This window comes from Capricornis sumatraensis, chromosome 2 (assembly GCF_032405125.1).
Source record: "Capricornis sumatraensis isolate serow.1 chromosome 2, serow.2, whole genome shotgun sequence".
Taxonomy (NCBI): Eukaryota; Metazoa; Chordata; class Mammalia; order Artiodactyla; family Bovidae; genus Capricornis; species Capricornis sumatraensis.
This window is the reverse complement of record NC_091070.1, coordinates 181,022,945-181,038,545: the sequence shown is the minus strand read 5'-3', so window position 1 is coordinate 181,038,545 and position 15,601 is coordinate 181,022,945. Positions and strand designations below refer to the sequence as shown.

Sequence of the window (15,601 nt, the reverse complement as noted above, 5' to 3'; positions counted from 1 at the left end):
TTCACAATTCCTTGTGTATTATCTATGTATCATTTTATCTGCTTGTTTCGTTTGTCCAACTCAATTAAATATCAGGGGCTTGCAGAGACTATGTCTGTTTTGCTCACCACAAGACAGTAGCTTAGCCAAAAGTACACAGACACTCAGAATAAGATATTTTCAGATACCTCAAGTGCATGGTACATATGTGTATGATAAAATCAGGAAGCACACAAACAAAAATGCTAGTTATCTCAGGTTAATATAATTTGGGTGACTTGAACTTCACTTCCTGGCTTTTCTCTAGTGTCTAACCATTCCACTCACCACCGCTATGACTCAGAGCAGCTACCTCCTTGCCCTCTGTGACTGCTGAGAAGCACCTTCATGACCAACCCTGCTCAATGACACCTTCCCTCACTTAGAGCTCCCCTCTGCTCTTGGCGCAGGAGGCACCACAGAGAGGAAGTGAATAGGGTTGGGGGGAAAAGGGATGGGGAAAGGCCCACAAGTGGGATAACCAGCCCCCACTGGATGCTGAACTGCCTTCCCTTCCTCTCACTGGAAGTAAGTCCAGGGCTGACGAGAACAACCCACAGAACAGGTCATAAAGCATCTAAGCGGCCACCATGGTCGGCTGTGCCAGGGAATCTGACCCCTGCCATGTCTCACCCACTCCACAAACTCCAGGCTCCCCTGGGCCCAAACATCTTACCTGAGCAAACAGATACTCCAGTGAGCTGGCGTCAAGGAGAGGTGTTGCATCTGGAACTTTTTTTTTCTCATAGCCATTTTTCTGCTTCTTCGGAGAATGTCGCCATACTGACTGTTCGTTGTCATTGGTCCCATGCCAGTTGGTGAAATAGAACCTGAACGGCAGGAAGATGAAGGTTAATCATGGGAAAGAGGACCTTGGTGTGCATGGTAGCGGTGTCCTGGTTCTACCCAGGGTGATCAGTGCCGCAGGCTAAACTTCCCTGAGAAGTAAGCAAACAGATAGACTTTTCATCTGGGTAAGCACTTCACTGTTTATAAGGTCCTTTTCTTTCATTCTTACTAGCACTCTGTGAAGAGCGTCCTGCCAGAACCTCGCCTATGACTCAAGGAGATAAGGTGACTTCCTTAAGATCATGGAGATAGCACCTTTGACCTTCCACTATGTCTTCCTAAACACTGCTGACTAGAACTAGATGTTAGCCCAGCCACTCGCTCCACCTTTAGTGATGCCAGCCTACCTTGAATCTAAGACCTACTTCATTCAGTTTAATATTTCTGAAATCTAGCTTTATCACACAGTTAAGTCATACAGTTAATATAGCAGTGTTTCCTATTTCTCAGATTGCTGTTACTGATACTTTATCTTACAGTGAACAAAGTTTTAAAACAGAAGAAATACATGCACACTATTTCAAGCATCAGCTGCAGTGCCCTGGCCTAGTGAACACTTCATATATGCTACTTAATGTTCACAGTAACTGTACAAGTTATGTTTCGCCGCTTCCATTCTATAGAGGAGGAAACTGAGGTTCCAAGAGAGGAGGTGACCTAAGACCAAGAGCCTGTTTTCTCCACTACTTCTTTTCTCTGCCACTGTAACAGAAACACCAGGAATTCTGGAAGGTATGAAGGTGAATAAGCCAAACTGACCCAGGAGAGCTTTCGGTTACAGACTCAGCAGGTCCCTGGGTCTCTCTCCCTTGACAGGCCCATGTGCTGAGGAAAAACCATGACAGCATAAGGAAGGAACAAATAAAATCTCCTCCTCAAAAGGAGCTGCCATTAAACCCAGGCACCTGTCAGAGAGCTGTCCTGGCAGAACCTGGGGCACGCAGGGCCCGGCCAGGCTCTGGAAGGCAAGGGGTTCTCAGGCACAGCCCCTGCCTGCTGTGAATCCCCTTCCTAGAGGCAATCAGTCAAATGCAACAGTAATGTAGCAATACCTTATTAAAGGTAAATATAAATATAACAACTGTGGTGATATAAAGATGAATATAATCCAGGCTGGATTACTTTTTTTCTTAACTAAAACGAAATTAAAACACTTCTGTGGGGATCTAACAACACTGTGAACCCTAGGCCCTGTGCCTCATAGCTAAGTGTTTCTTAAACATGAGAGTCTCAGGTAAGGTACAATGGAGGTTCAAGGACGGAGAAGCTGCCCCCACTGCCAGGGGCAGTGGCAGGGAAGGGTAAAGGGTTGGGAAGGGAGTTAGGACTAGAGTAAACAAACACCAGGCAGGCTATGGAGTCTGGACCAGGCACAGAAGGCAGAGGAAAACCACGCGAGCCAAACTGACGTGAGGTAGGATCCCCCTGGAAGATGGACTGAAATGAGAGAGGCCGAGAGACAACAGGTTCCTGCGGCAACCACCTGGGCAACGCCGTGAGCTTCGTGGGGCAGAGGCCTCAGCTGTCCTGCTCATCACTAAATCCACAGTGCCTGGCACAGAACAGGTGCTTAATACACGCTTGTTGGATGTATGAACAGCAAATGAATGACCGAATTCAAGAAGTAGTCATTAAAATGGGAGGGATGGGTAAGGAGTTACTTTAAAGGTAAAATCAACATTTTACAACTTTCCAGTGATTCTATATAACCCATGTTTTATGTAACTTACCAAAGTGACTAATAACTTGACTGTGGCCTTTGGCATCTCTCTCTCAGGCAGAAAAAAGCCATATATCTACAGAGTCCACATGTAGCATAAACTGCAGCTACAGGACTGTCCCCGTCTATACCCTCCTACTTGAAAGTAGAAGCCTGTAGCTCTCAGCTGCCCGAGAGGCTGGCATCCATGCTGCCCCCAGGCTGAGAAGCCTGCTCTTCAAGGGCAGAACAGAGCACAGGCCAGGAGGACTCCTCTAGGATTGGCTGCCCTGGGCAGACAGAAAGTAACAGGTGAACCAGCTCCAGCAGCTAAGCAGGAAATCTGAAGCTGGGGCAGAAAAAGAGGGACAAGGCCATGGCAGACTCCTCGGACCACTGAGGGAAAACCAAAATGGATCATTCCCATCATTCATACAATAAGCTAGTGATCTATTATAAGTTCTGGGGGGTCCTGCCTGGGAGGAGACAGGTGAGAGGTCTAAATGGGATGATGAAGAGAGTAACTTAAGAGCTTCCAAGTGCTAATTATGTGCCAAGCACTCCATACACAAAGGCTCAAAGCAGGCCTCTCACAAAGAGATACGATTCCCAGGTAGTGCAGTGGGAAAGAATCCACCTGCCAGTGCAGGAGATGCAGGTGTAAGCCCTGGGTCAGGAAGATCCCCTGGAAAAGGAAATGGCAACCCACTCTAGTATTCTCGCCTGCAAACTCCCATGGACCGAGGATCCTGGCAGGCTATAGTCCACGGGGTCGGAAAGAGCTGGACACAACTGAATAACTAACATTTTCACTTCTGGGCTTCCCAGTTGGCGCTAGTGGTAACAAACCTGCCTGCCAATGCAGAAGACATTAAGAGATGACGGTTCAATTCCTGTGTCAGGAAGATCCCCTGGAGGAGGACATAGCAACCAACTCCAGCATTCTCACGTGGAGCCTGGCGGGTCCCAGTCCATGGGGTAGCAAAGAGTCGGACATGACTCTTTGAAGAGACTTAGCATGCAGCACGCATGGAAGATTACCTGGGATAATGAGGTAAAGGGATGTCAAGGGTGGAGGAAGCTGTCTGAAAGAGCAAAATTGATGACAGTTGGGCTTCCCTGGTGGCTCAGAGGTTAAAGCATTTGCCTGCAAGGCAGGAGACCCGGGTTCAATCCCTGGGTCGGGAAGATCCCCTGGAGAAGGAAATGGCAACCCACTCCAGTATTCTTGCCTGGAAAATCCCATGGACGGAGGAGCCTGGTAGGTTACAGTCCATAGGGTCGCAAAGAGTCGGACACAGCTGAGCGACTTCACTTTTCCCTGAACCAGTAGGAACCATGGATTTCCCACATCCCCGCTGAGTCTCTATGATAAAGAGCCACGCACCCAGCATACCGCCTTGGGACTGGACAAGGACATTTCCCAAGGCTGCCGTCTTTGAATGCTGTGAAACCAGCCTTGCCTTGGAAGCCTTTTGGTAAGATGTTCAACAAGATAAGGCAATGTACAACGTCTTCACTACAGAAAGGCTGAAGGGAGCCTAAAACAAGGCTGGATCTCTGGAAATTGCCTATAGTTAGAGACTGATAGCTCTCTATATAATAAGACACTAAAATGAAAAAAACCTTTAGATTAGTGACTGCCGAAATCAACATCTTCCATAAGCAACAAGGATATATTGTATGGCACAGGGAAATACAGCCATTATTTTGTAATAACTTTAAATAAAAAATACTGAATCTCAGGGCTTCCCCAGTAGTCCAATGGTTAAGACTCCACCTTGCAATGCAAGGGACACCAGTTCGATCCCTGGTCTGGGAAGATTCTACATGCCATGGAGCAACTAAGCCTGTGGGCCACAAGTACTGGGCCTTTACTCTAAGAGCCCAGGAGCCTCAACTACTGAGCGCTCAGGCCGCAACTGCTGAAGCCCAAGCGACTAGAGACAACGCTGCACAACAAGAGAAGCCGCTGCAGTGTGAAGCCCGCACACCACCACAAAGAGCAGTCCCCGCTCACCGCTAGGGAAAGCCTGCGTGCAGCGTCGCAGACCCCCCAGTGAAGCCCGCACACCAACACAAAGAGCAGCCCCCGCTCACCACTAGGGAAAGCCTGCGTGCAGTGACGCAGACCCCCCCAACCAAAAAATAAAGTAGTAAATCTGCTAAAAAACATATTGAATCATTATGCTATACATATGAAACAAACTACAAACTGACTATACTTCAATAAAAATATATAAATTAGTGTAACAACGGAAACGTTTCAAGAAAAAAAAAAAATCAACACCTACCTAATCGCTAATAAGACTAAACCAGTAAGCACCCTCAAGACAGAAATTGTACACTCCTTTCAAAATTAATTATCAAACCTGGGCCACCAATTCCTGATATTACAACATGCTAATGGAAAAAAATTAAGGATGACCTAAATAAATGTAATATGATAATGGACTATATTCCTTTGCCGAATGATGTGGAAGAATACTGCAGGAAGGAAGGAGGGAGGAAGGGATCATCAGACAGACAGACCCACCAATGAGAGATATGCCTTCCTTGTAAGTTTTTGAGAAAATTATACTACAGATGATTACATAGTCTAAGCTAATGTACAGATATTATATACAACAAATTCTCTTTAGGTTTCTATAGAACCTGACTAATGGATAGTGGAATTCATTTAGAGTTTCTTAAAAGGAATAAAGAATATATTTGCCTTATATTAAGATAAATCATAAAACAATAGCTAAAAAATTATCTAAAAGCAGAAAACTATAATTAAAGTACAAAAATACTGCCCCAAATAGAGCTAGGATTCCCCTGAAATAGTCAGCAATATTTATTTTCATATTACACCTTCTTTAGTGGTGAGATGATGAGGTTTCAAAATTATATAGTTTGTTGTAATGCAAATGTTTTAGCTTAGGGTGGGATCTGTCCAAGTTCAAAGAGTTTGTGGTAACAAGGCAATATCCTGTTGAAGCGCAATGCCAGGTACAAAGTCAAGGTGCCGAAAATGCGGCAGCCAAGAACTTCCTGGCAGCTAACGGGAATGCGTGTGTGTGTATCCAACTCTGTGAGACCCCGTGATCTGTTGCCCACCAGGTTCCTCTGTCCATGGGATTCTCCAGGCACGAATACTGGAGCGGGTTGCCATTTCATTCTCCAGGGAATCTTCTCAAGCCAGGGATCAAACTTGGGTCTCTTACATTGCCTGCACTGGCAATGGGGGGTTGGGGTGGGTGTCTTTACCACTAGCACCACCTGGGAATTCCCAACAGAAACGGGGAGCTGTCAAAGACAGCTTTTCATCATGACCAACCAAGAGGATTCTAGTGCTAACAAGACAAGTCACTATGTATGTAACTTTGAGTAACTCACTTGTCTTTTTTGGACATCAGTTTCCCCCTAAAAAATAGGAAGAGCTGAATCAGGCAAACTCAGGTCCCTTCCAAGTCCCATATTCTACCATTCTAGAATCTGAGTCTAAAAACCTAGAGGGAAAGAACTAGAACTGAGTGACAAGCCTCCTTCCCAGACAAATACATGTTTCGATGTTGGGTTGCAGAGCCAACCCCCAGGCCACAGAAACAGGATTACACTCTGAAAAATAAATCCAAAGTTAGCCAGAAGGCTCAGCTGGGTGGGATGAACTTTTCCCTAAACCTGAGGTATGAAATCTCTCATGACACACACCTCTCAAGGTGAGACCAAGGGTGAGTAAGGAGGGAGGAGAAAATCAGCCCAGGATGATTATCAAAGAATGTACATCTGGTTCAGCTTCCACTGAGAAAAACACCCAGCCACTGCAGAATGGTAATAACTCTACTGACCCTTCAATGGAAATAGCAGTTAAGGTACTGTGGAGAGCCTCTGAGATCCCCAGGCTGTTCTACACGACCCTGCATTCCAGTAGCACCTGAGCCAAATCACTGACTTAACCCCCTCTAGGTACGTTAAGATTCTTTTCAAAAAGAATTCACCCTATTTATCAGCTTCTCTGCTAAATACACGTGTGAACCTGTGGTTAACTGGTGGTAGGTGGTTTAGTTGCTAAGTCGTGTCTGATTCTTGTGACCCCATGGACTAAAGCCCTCCAGGTTCCTTTGTGATGGGCTTCTCCAAGCAAGAATACTGGAGTGGGTTGCCATTTCCTTCTCCAGACAATCTTTTCAACCCAGGAATCGAATCCAGGTCTCCTGTATTGCAGGCAGATTCTTTACCAACTGAGCTAAAGGGAAGCTTGTGGTTAACTAGTATCTCATAAACACACTTCTAATTCAACATACAGATCAAACATGTTTATAAACTCAAGAGATTATAGTGATGAAGTACTGACTATGCCACTTTAGGAGACTATGTGACACTTAACAAAGTCTACAATATGGGAGGAAAGATAAAATATTCACTAGAAGAAAAACTACAGCCCCACTAGACCAAAGTCCTCAGGCAGTGGATTGAAACACCCACCGCTTTAGAACAAGACCAAGCTAGGATTTCTAGGTTTCCACTTCAGGCAGTGTTTTTCAAGCTATCTAGTAAGAAATATCTTATTATACAATGAGCTAAAACATACAGATAATGTATTAAGAAACATTTTATTATACCACGACCTAGAACATACAGATTAATCTCAAACTACAGACCTAAAAATAATATTCTTAGGTTATGTACATATGCTGATATTATCTATTTTCATCCATCTCTCTTTCTAAAAAAATTTCTGGTCATAACTCTCTAAATTAAACTCATAACCATAATCCACTGAATGAAAAACTCTGCTGTAAGGTACTAATTCTATTCAAAATACCCCCTGCTTTTTAATGATTTCTTTTCTAAAATGCAACAGAGGAAGGCGATCCAACTCATCTTGAATTATTTTCCAAATACTGAAGAAGTCTTTTCTCATAGCAAACAAATACAAAACTTACAGATTACAAAAATGACTACACTGCCTCTTGCTAAGTGACTTGGGCCTCCAGGCTAACCGTTGGGCGTCACTGCACGAGACAGACTGGCAGGCACCCATACCTCATCCGGTAGTGGAGCCGGAGTGATGTTTTGTCGTCGACGGTGATGGTGCGATTCGGAGCATACCAGAGCTTGGTGTTCTCATCATACAGGGCAAAGAGATTGTGACACAGAGGAGAGATACCTAGGGAAAAGTAAAGAATGGATCAGAATATTAAAGACAGTAGATCTGGCCATCTTTTTTCAAAGCACCACATACGTAAAGACCAGCAATTCTCTCATTCAAAAAGAATCCAGGTCATATTTGCATCCTCTTGGAGCTAAATACAACTTGAACCATGCACAATCAGGCAGTTTTAAACATAATAATAAAAAATTATGGCTCCCCAGGAATATGGACTATAGCACCTGGCAAACCAGGTAAAAAACCATTTAAAAATAAAAGTCTAATAATATTTCTCACTACAGTGTATGTGGCAGACTTACCAAATTCTGCTTCAAAGCAAAAAAGGCGATCTGAGAGAGTCCCAGACTCCACCTGTTTTTCACCTTGCTAATAATCACAGTGAGAAGCACTCTTAGAATTTGAGAAATCCTTGATCTGTCTCCTACAGAGTGTTTAAACAGTTCTAACATACTCTGATTACACATTAAACATGCAAATATGCTCCTGGCAGTAGCATGTGAAATGTGTGTTGGAATAAATAACCAAAGTGATTAAAATCTATTACCATTAATGGTAAATACACTTTGAAAGTACTCTGCATAGTTATTGAAGTATTTTTTACTAGTAGCCAACTAGCAAGAGCATAACTGTTGACAACAGGTGGCCTTGCCTCCCTACAAATGCTCCCTTGCCTCCCTATTCAACTAACTACCTCCTTTGATGCAAGGATGTTGGAAGCGATTAGGGAGATGATGAAGCCAGGAAAGTACCTTTTCACTCAACTTCTGAGCCCATGATTAAAATTACACACACCTGTAATCTAAAAGTGTGGGAGAAGGTAGGAGAATGATTACAAATAATCAATTATTGTTGATATTTTCATGTGTGGTCAGGCCTCCAACAAAGATACAATGAACTTGTATGGCAAACCAAAAAAAGGAGGGCGGGGGGGACATGAGGTAGCTGGCACTTGATTCTCAGCTCAGATACATGGAGAGAGACAGACACTGACTGGGGCCCCCACTGACCCTGGCCACCTAGGCAGGGACTCTCTCCTATGCACACACTAAGAAGTTACAGGTTTCTTGGCTTCTTCATGCTTCTGGTGAATACCTCAACTTCTGTTTCTCAAATTATTTGGGAGTTACTTCTTCAGAGTTACACTACTCCACGTAGCAGAGAAGATGGAGCTAAACTTCAAAGAGCATTTTCCCCTGGAAACTATGGTGAATGGCTTTTGGATCCAGTATTACTAGGACTATATTTCAGGTAAACAACGGATTTTCATTCATAAATTGGCTTCTGTGGACTGGTCTGGAAACCTAGCTTTTCTTTATAGATATCCATATTTGAATATGAAACATGAATTTGAAGCATAATTTATCTGTAATCACAGATAAGTCTACAATTCTATCCCAGGTCTGATTCAGACAATATCACTACTTAAAAAAAGAAGATCAAACATACCTACGCAGTACCAACATTTACTGAGGACTTAGTATCAGGCATCAGGCTAACACACTCTACATCTATTACCTTTTAATTCTCCTAATACCTCTTGTGGTTAAGTATTATTTCTGCCATTTTACAAAGAAACTGAGATTTAGTCTGATTCAAGGTTGTCCAACTAGTAAAATCCAAGACTGGCATTCAAACCCAGATAGAGCTACTGAGGGAGGTAAAATAATGAGAGAGAAAAGAACAAAAATCTATCCTATCTATATTGGTAAAATGGAGAAGGCAGTGGCACCCCACTCCAGTACTCTTGCCTGGAAAATCCCATGGACAGAGGAGCCTGGTGGGCTGCAGTCCACAGGGTCGCTAAGAGTCGGGCACGACTGAGCGACTTCCCTTTCACTTCTCACTTTCATGCATTGGAGAAGGAAATGGCAACCCACTCCAGTGTTCTTGCCTGGAGAATCCCAGGGACAGCGGAGCCTGGTGGGCTGCCGTCTATGGGGTCGCATAGAGGTGGACACAACTAAAGTGACTTAGCAGCAGCAGCATATTGGTAAAAAATGAGAATACTGCCCCCAAAACATCATGTACCATAATAATAATAGCTACAAGAATCTGTGGTATTTCATATTCATATATTAATTTCTGCAACAATCCCCTGAGTTGGTTACAAAAGCTAATAATCATCGTCTACTGACTGGGCTTAAAAACTGATGCCCCACACTGACCCTGAGCTCAAAGTAACAGGATACAGGGGCTGAATCTGTCTTCAGATTCACAGGCTCTCCCTCTCACCTCTTGTAACAGCAGTTCCTCAACCTCTCACTAACTGCAGCCTGACAATTCTCCACAAATGAGCCTTGCTAACAAACTAAGGTTTATACCTGCTATGCTAATGGCAAGACACTTGACTAAGAGAATAAACACCATAAACCAAATCTTAAGAGAAAGGGGAAAAAATGTTTTTTAAAAATGTCTTAGAACCACCAATTTACATCTAGTTGTTTGGCTATTAATAATTACAAATACTTTTAAAGCTGCTGTCATACCAACCTCTCCCCTTTTATTTGAACTCTGGTATGTAAAGAATTTTAAGCAGAAAGACAGATCAGAAAGAAAATGGGTTTTCTAGACGAACCTAACTCGGGGCTGGCTCGGAGACAAGGTAGCTTATTCTGGCAACAGCCATACAATACCCCCGCCACCCTCATTGTAATAATCCTCAGAGGTGCTCTGAGGAATAAAGATGATGTAAGCAAAGCACGGATCAGGCTACCTGCCATCATAGCTAGTGAATCCACCATGATGAAATGAGTTGATTTTTTAAATCAGCTTTACTGAAATTTGCGTACCAAAAAGTTCACCCATTTTAAGTGTATAATTCAATGAATTTTCATATACTTACAAAGCTGTACAATCATCACCAAGCTCCAAGTGGATTAGACCTTTCAGTTTCTATCAATTAACTTTACCTGTCATTTAAAAGCAGGTAGGCAAAAACTGCCAATGACCCCAAGTTTAAAGGATAATGAAAGGGGCTTTATTTTGTTAGATTGGTTTCCCACTTTCCGAGGGCAAAAGGATTGTGTTGTTCACAGCTTCACTGTCCTTCCTTTTCACAGCTTGGCAAGCTGACCAAGCCACAAAGTGACACTTAACTTCTCACTTCAATTTAGCATCATGATATTGCTGGGGCAGGGAGGAGGGTGTCAGGCACAAACGAGGCAGGCCATGGCAGCATAAGGACAGATCACATTTTTCAGAAGTTTTAAACTATTAACATACTGAGAGATGGTACTTACTGAGCTTGTAACTTTGTGCTTTATTCATTTAGTGCTGACATTATTCCAATTTCATAGATACAGGGGAAATTAGAAAACTAAGCATCATTTTCTCAGACCCCATTAGTGACAGAGAAGGAATAAGTCACCTTGCAATGAAGACAGTAAAAAGTGAAATTCTCAGAATTAAATTCACCGGCCTAAGGTTGAATGCCAGTCAGTGGCTGAGGCTGGGCTGAACAGCTGAGCCCCAGAGCCCACCCCTCTTTCCCCCCGGTGGAGCTGCCAGGGGCAGAGGCCAGGCGCTGCTAGGGCCCTGGGCAGCTGCTGGTACTCACAGCACTCCTGCGCCGCCCGGATGCACAGCTCCTCCGCTGTGTACTCTCCGCCGCCCAGCCGGAGAGGCTCCCTATCCGACAGGTAGAAGAGCACCTCCACCCCCGGCTCAGGGGCCTCCAGATTCATCTCCGCCTTCTTGGAGCTCCTCATTTTAGCACAGAAAGCCATGGCACTGCAGTCCTCTTTTATGTTTAGATACTGGAGTGGAAGGAAAATGAGATTACATGGTCATTCTAGGTGCTAAAAGTTGGTCAAAGAGTGTTTTGAAGGGAAGCAAGTAGAAAGATATGGTATTAGATAAGGACCTCCCTCCTGCTCCTTCCCTCCCTGAAAATCAAACGCATGGGAGCTTACAGCAGGAGCAACCATGGAAGGTTATCAATTACGCACTCTAATGAATAAATTATTGTAATACCATATTCTCAAAAATCAGAGTGATTTAGACATGACCTGAATTTATATTCTCTATTTCCACATAAGTTGTAGCTGAAAAATGTGTCTCATTCTGGAACCACTGATGTTAATGTTATAATATTCCTGCTACCACTAGCTCTACTGGCACAAATTATACTGCCTTTTAATTTTATGTCTATCTCCCGGTAAATGACAAGCTCAGTGAGGGCATTACCTATCCTTACTTATCTTCATGCCCCTAGAATCTAACTCGGGGCTGACTCTGAGACAGTACACACAAAAGGACTATGGACTCGTGTTCATAAACTACATGGACAGCTCACGAGAATTAATGAGTGCAGCCACGCCCCTTGACCCCACAGATGGGGAGGTCAATGGGCAGCACTCTGTGGCACCAGAATGTGAGCGAGAAGCCTTGCTTTCGAAGGTCAGAACCCAAGAGTGAGAAGTTTGCAACTAAGTTACTCACCTGAGCCCCCTTAGTGGGGACAGCAACTAGAATCAAAGAGCCAACCTCAGCAAACTTAATCTTGGGTGCAGAGAGAAAAGAGGGGAAAACTAGAGAAAGCCTTATGTGTTCTTTCTTCCCTCACCTCAACACCAAAGGCCTCAAACTAACTTCTCTGACCCCAGGTTCCTACTTTCCTCCTGCCTACCAAGCCAACCTTCACTTAGCCCCCAAAGCACACATCACACTCTCTAAAGACTCCCCATTAATCTAGAGACCAACTCTAAGCTCCTAATAGAGGCCTTCCCTCACCTGGCCAGCTAGCTTCACGGGACTCATCTCACATCACCCTCAGTCTCTTACTTCAGGCTTGAAATCTACAAAGCTGCCATCTTCCTATTACCTACCCCCTAGTCCACCCACCACCAATGTAATTTTTCTCATTTTCCTGCCTTTGCTCAGGCTGATCCTCCACCAGGAGTACCTTCGCACCTTATCCCTTTCATGGCAAACTTCAATTTTCTTTAGAACTCAGCTTGGATATTACCTCCTGCAGGAAGCCTCCACTGAACCTCCATCCCACCTCCCCATCTCCTGAGTTAGATGCCCTCTCTCAAACTCACCACACTGCACTGAGCACACTGAATTATGATCCTCTTATTCACATGTCTGTCTCTCTCTCACTCCCACGTGCTATGAGGTCCTGAAGGACAAGGACTATGTCGCCCATCTCTGTATCGCCAGTGCCTAGTACAGAGCTTGCAGAATGACCCTAAACAAGTTACCGAAGGAGGGCCACTGTCAATTCTCTTCATCAAATCCCGTGCTTAGTCTATTAGCTGCCCCGGTGAAGAGATACTTACAGGAAGGACACAAACCAGGTACTCCTCAATGCCACAAACTAAGAGGCGTTTGGTTTTACTTGTTTAATCACCAAAGTAAATCTGAAGATCAAATGTTTTCAAAGACCAGGCAGAAAGATTAGCTCGTAACTCATCTTAAGGTTCAGATCAACTATCAAACAAGAAAGCTTTAAAACCCAGCACTGGGCTTCCAACTCTACCCTCCAATGAAAAATAAGAGATGAGAAAACAGTAGCTCAAGTCTGCTTCATTACATAAGAAAAAATTTCTCTTTAAGACTCTGAACAAACAAAGCAGGGGAAGAATTCAAAGATGGTGTTATATCCTTTTACTGTAAAAATATAATCAGGCAAGTATTCATAATTATATATGTAGAAGATGTGGGACCATCTGAAATAGAAAAAGAATATACAATGTCCAACAGGAGAGGGCTTGGTAAACAAAATTAAGAATATCAACACAAAGGAATACTATGAGGCTGTTCAGATCAGGTCAGTTCAGTCATTCAGTTGTGTCTGACTCTTTTGACCCCATGGACTGCAGCACGGCAGGCCTCTCTGTTCATCACCAACTCCTGGAATTTACTCAAATTTCGTCCATTGAGTCGGTGATGCCATCCAACCATCTCATCATCTGTTATCACCTCTCCTCCTGCCTTCAATCTTTCCCAGCATCAAAGTTGTTTCAAATGAGTCAGCTCTTCACATCAGGTGGCCAAAGTATTGCAGACTCAGCTTCAACATCAGTCCTTCCAATGCATATTCAGGACTGATTTCCCTTAGGATGGACTGGTTGGATTTCCTTGCAGTCCAAGGGACTTGCCAGAGTCTCCTCCAACACCACCGTTCAAAAGCATCAATTCTTCGGCGCTCAGCTTTCTTTATAGTCCAACTCTCACATCCATACACAACTACTGGAAAAACCACAGCCTTAACTAGCTGGACCTTTGTTGGCAAAGTAATGTCTCTGCTTTTAATATGCTGTCTAGGTTGATCATAACTTTCCTCCCAAGGAGTTAAGCGTCTTTTAATTTCATGGCTGCAGTCACCATCTGCAAAGATTTTGGAGCCCCCCTAAAAATAAAGTCAGCCACTGTTTCCACTGTTTCTCCATTTATTTGCCATGAAGTGATAGGACCAGATGCCATGATCTTAGTTTTCTGAATGTTGAGCTTTAAGCCAACTTTTCACTCTCCTCTTTCATCAAGAGGCTCTTTAATTCTTCTTCACTTTCTGCCTTAAGGGTGGTGTCATTTGCATATCTGAGGTTATTGATATTTCTCCCTGGAATCTTGATTCTAGCTTGTGCTTCCTCCAGCCCAGCGTTTCTCATGATGTACTCTGCATTTATGTTAAATAAACAGGGTGACAATATACAGCCTTGACGTACTCCTTTTCCTATTTGGAACCAGTCTGTTGTTCCATGTCCAGTTCTAACTGTTGCTTCCTGACCTGCATATAGGTTTCTGTGGTCTGGTATTCCCATCTCTTTCGGAATTTTCCACAGTTTGTTGTGATCCACACAGTCAAAGGCTTTGGCATGGTCAATTAAGCAGAAATAGATGTTTTTCTGGAACTCTCTTGCTTTTTCCATGATCCAGCAGATGTTGGCAATTTGATCTCTGGTTCCTCTGCCTTTTCTAAAACCAGCTTGAACATCTGGAAGTTCATGGTTCACGTATTGCTGAAGCCTGGCTTGGAGAATTTTGAAAATTACTTTACTAGCATGTGAGATGAATGCAATTGTGCGGTAGTTTGAGCATTCTTTGGCATTGCCTTTCTTTGGGATTGGAAGGAAAACTGACCTTTTCCAGTCCTGTGGACACTGATGAGTTTTTCAAATTTGCTGACATATTGAGTGCATCATCTTTTAGGATTTGAAAAAGCTCAGCTGGCATTCCATCACCTCCACTAGCTTTGTTCGTAGTAGATGCATCCTTAAGCCCACTTGACTTCACATTTCAGGATGTCTGGCTCTAGGGGAGTGATCACATCATTGTGATTAACTGGGTCATGAAGATCTTTTTTTGTACAGTTCTTCTGTGTATTCTTGCCACCTCTTAATATTTCTGCTTCTGTTAGGTCCATACCATTTCTGTCCTTTATTGAGCCCATCTTTGCATGAAATGTTCCCTTGGTATCTCTAATTTTCTTGAACAGATCTCTAGTCTTTCCCATTCTATTGTTTTCCTCTATTTCTTTCAACTGATCACTGAGAAAGGCTTCCTTATTTCTCCTTACTATTCTTTGGAACTCTGCATTCAAATGGGTATATCTTTCCTTTTCTCCTTTGCTTTTTGCTTCTCTTCTTTTCATAGCTATTTGCAAGGCCTCCTCAGACAGCTGTTTTGCTTTTTTGAATTTCTTTTTCTTGGGGATGGTCTTGCTCCCTGTCTCCTGTACAATGTCATGAACCTCATTCCATAGTTTATCAGGCACTCTATCAGATCTAGTCCCTTAAGTCTATTTCTCACTTCCACTGTATAATCATAAGGGATATGACTTAGGTCATACCTGAATGGTCTATGGTTTTCCCTACTTTCCTCAATTTAAGTCTGAATTTGGCAAAAAGGAGTTCGTGATCTGAGCCACAGTC

General features: G+C 43.5%; 1 protein-coding gene across 2 annotated transcripts in view; it reads right to left on the bottom strand.

Moving 5' to 3' along the window:
• JAK1 (Janus kinase 1) overlaps positions 1-15,601 on the bottom strand; it is a 245,042-nt gene that overhangs the window by 39,537 nt on the left and 189,904 nt on the right. For both annotated transcript variants that reach the window (XM_068964049.1, XM_068964048.1), the window contains exons 3-5: positions 11,281-11,479; positions 7,598-7,721; positions 695-848 (exon numbers count right to left, since the gene is read on the bottom strand). In XM_068964049.1, coding sequence (XP_068820150.1) covers positions 695-848; positions 7,598-7,721; positions 11,281-11,479 — 477 coding nt within the window. The remainder of the gene's footprint in view (positions 1-694; positions 849-7,597; positions 7,722-11,280; positions 11,480-15,601) is intronic.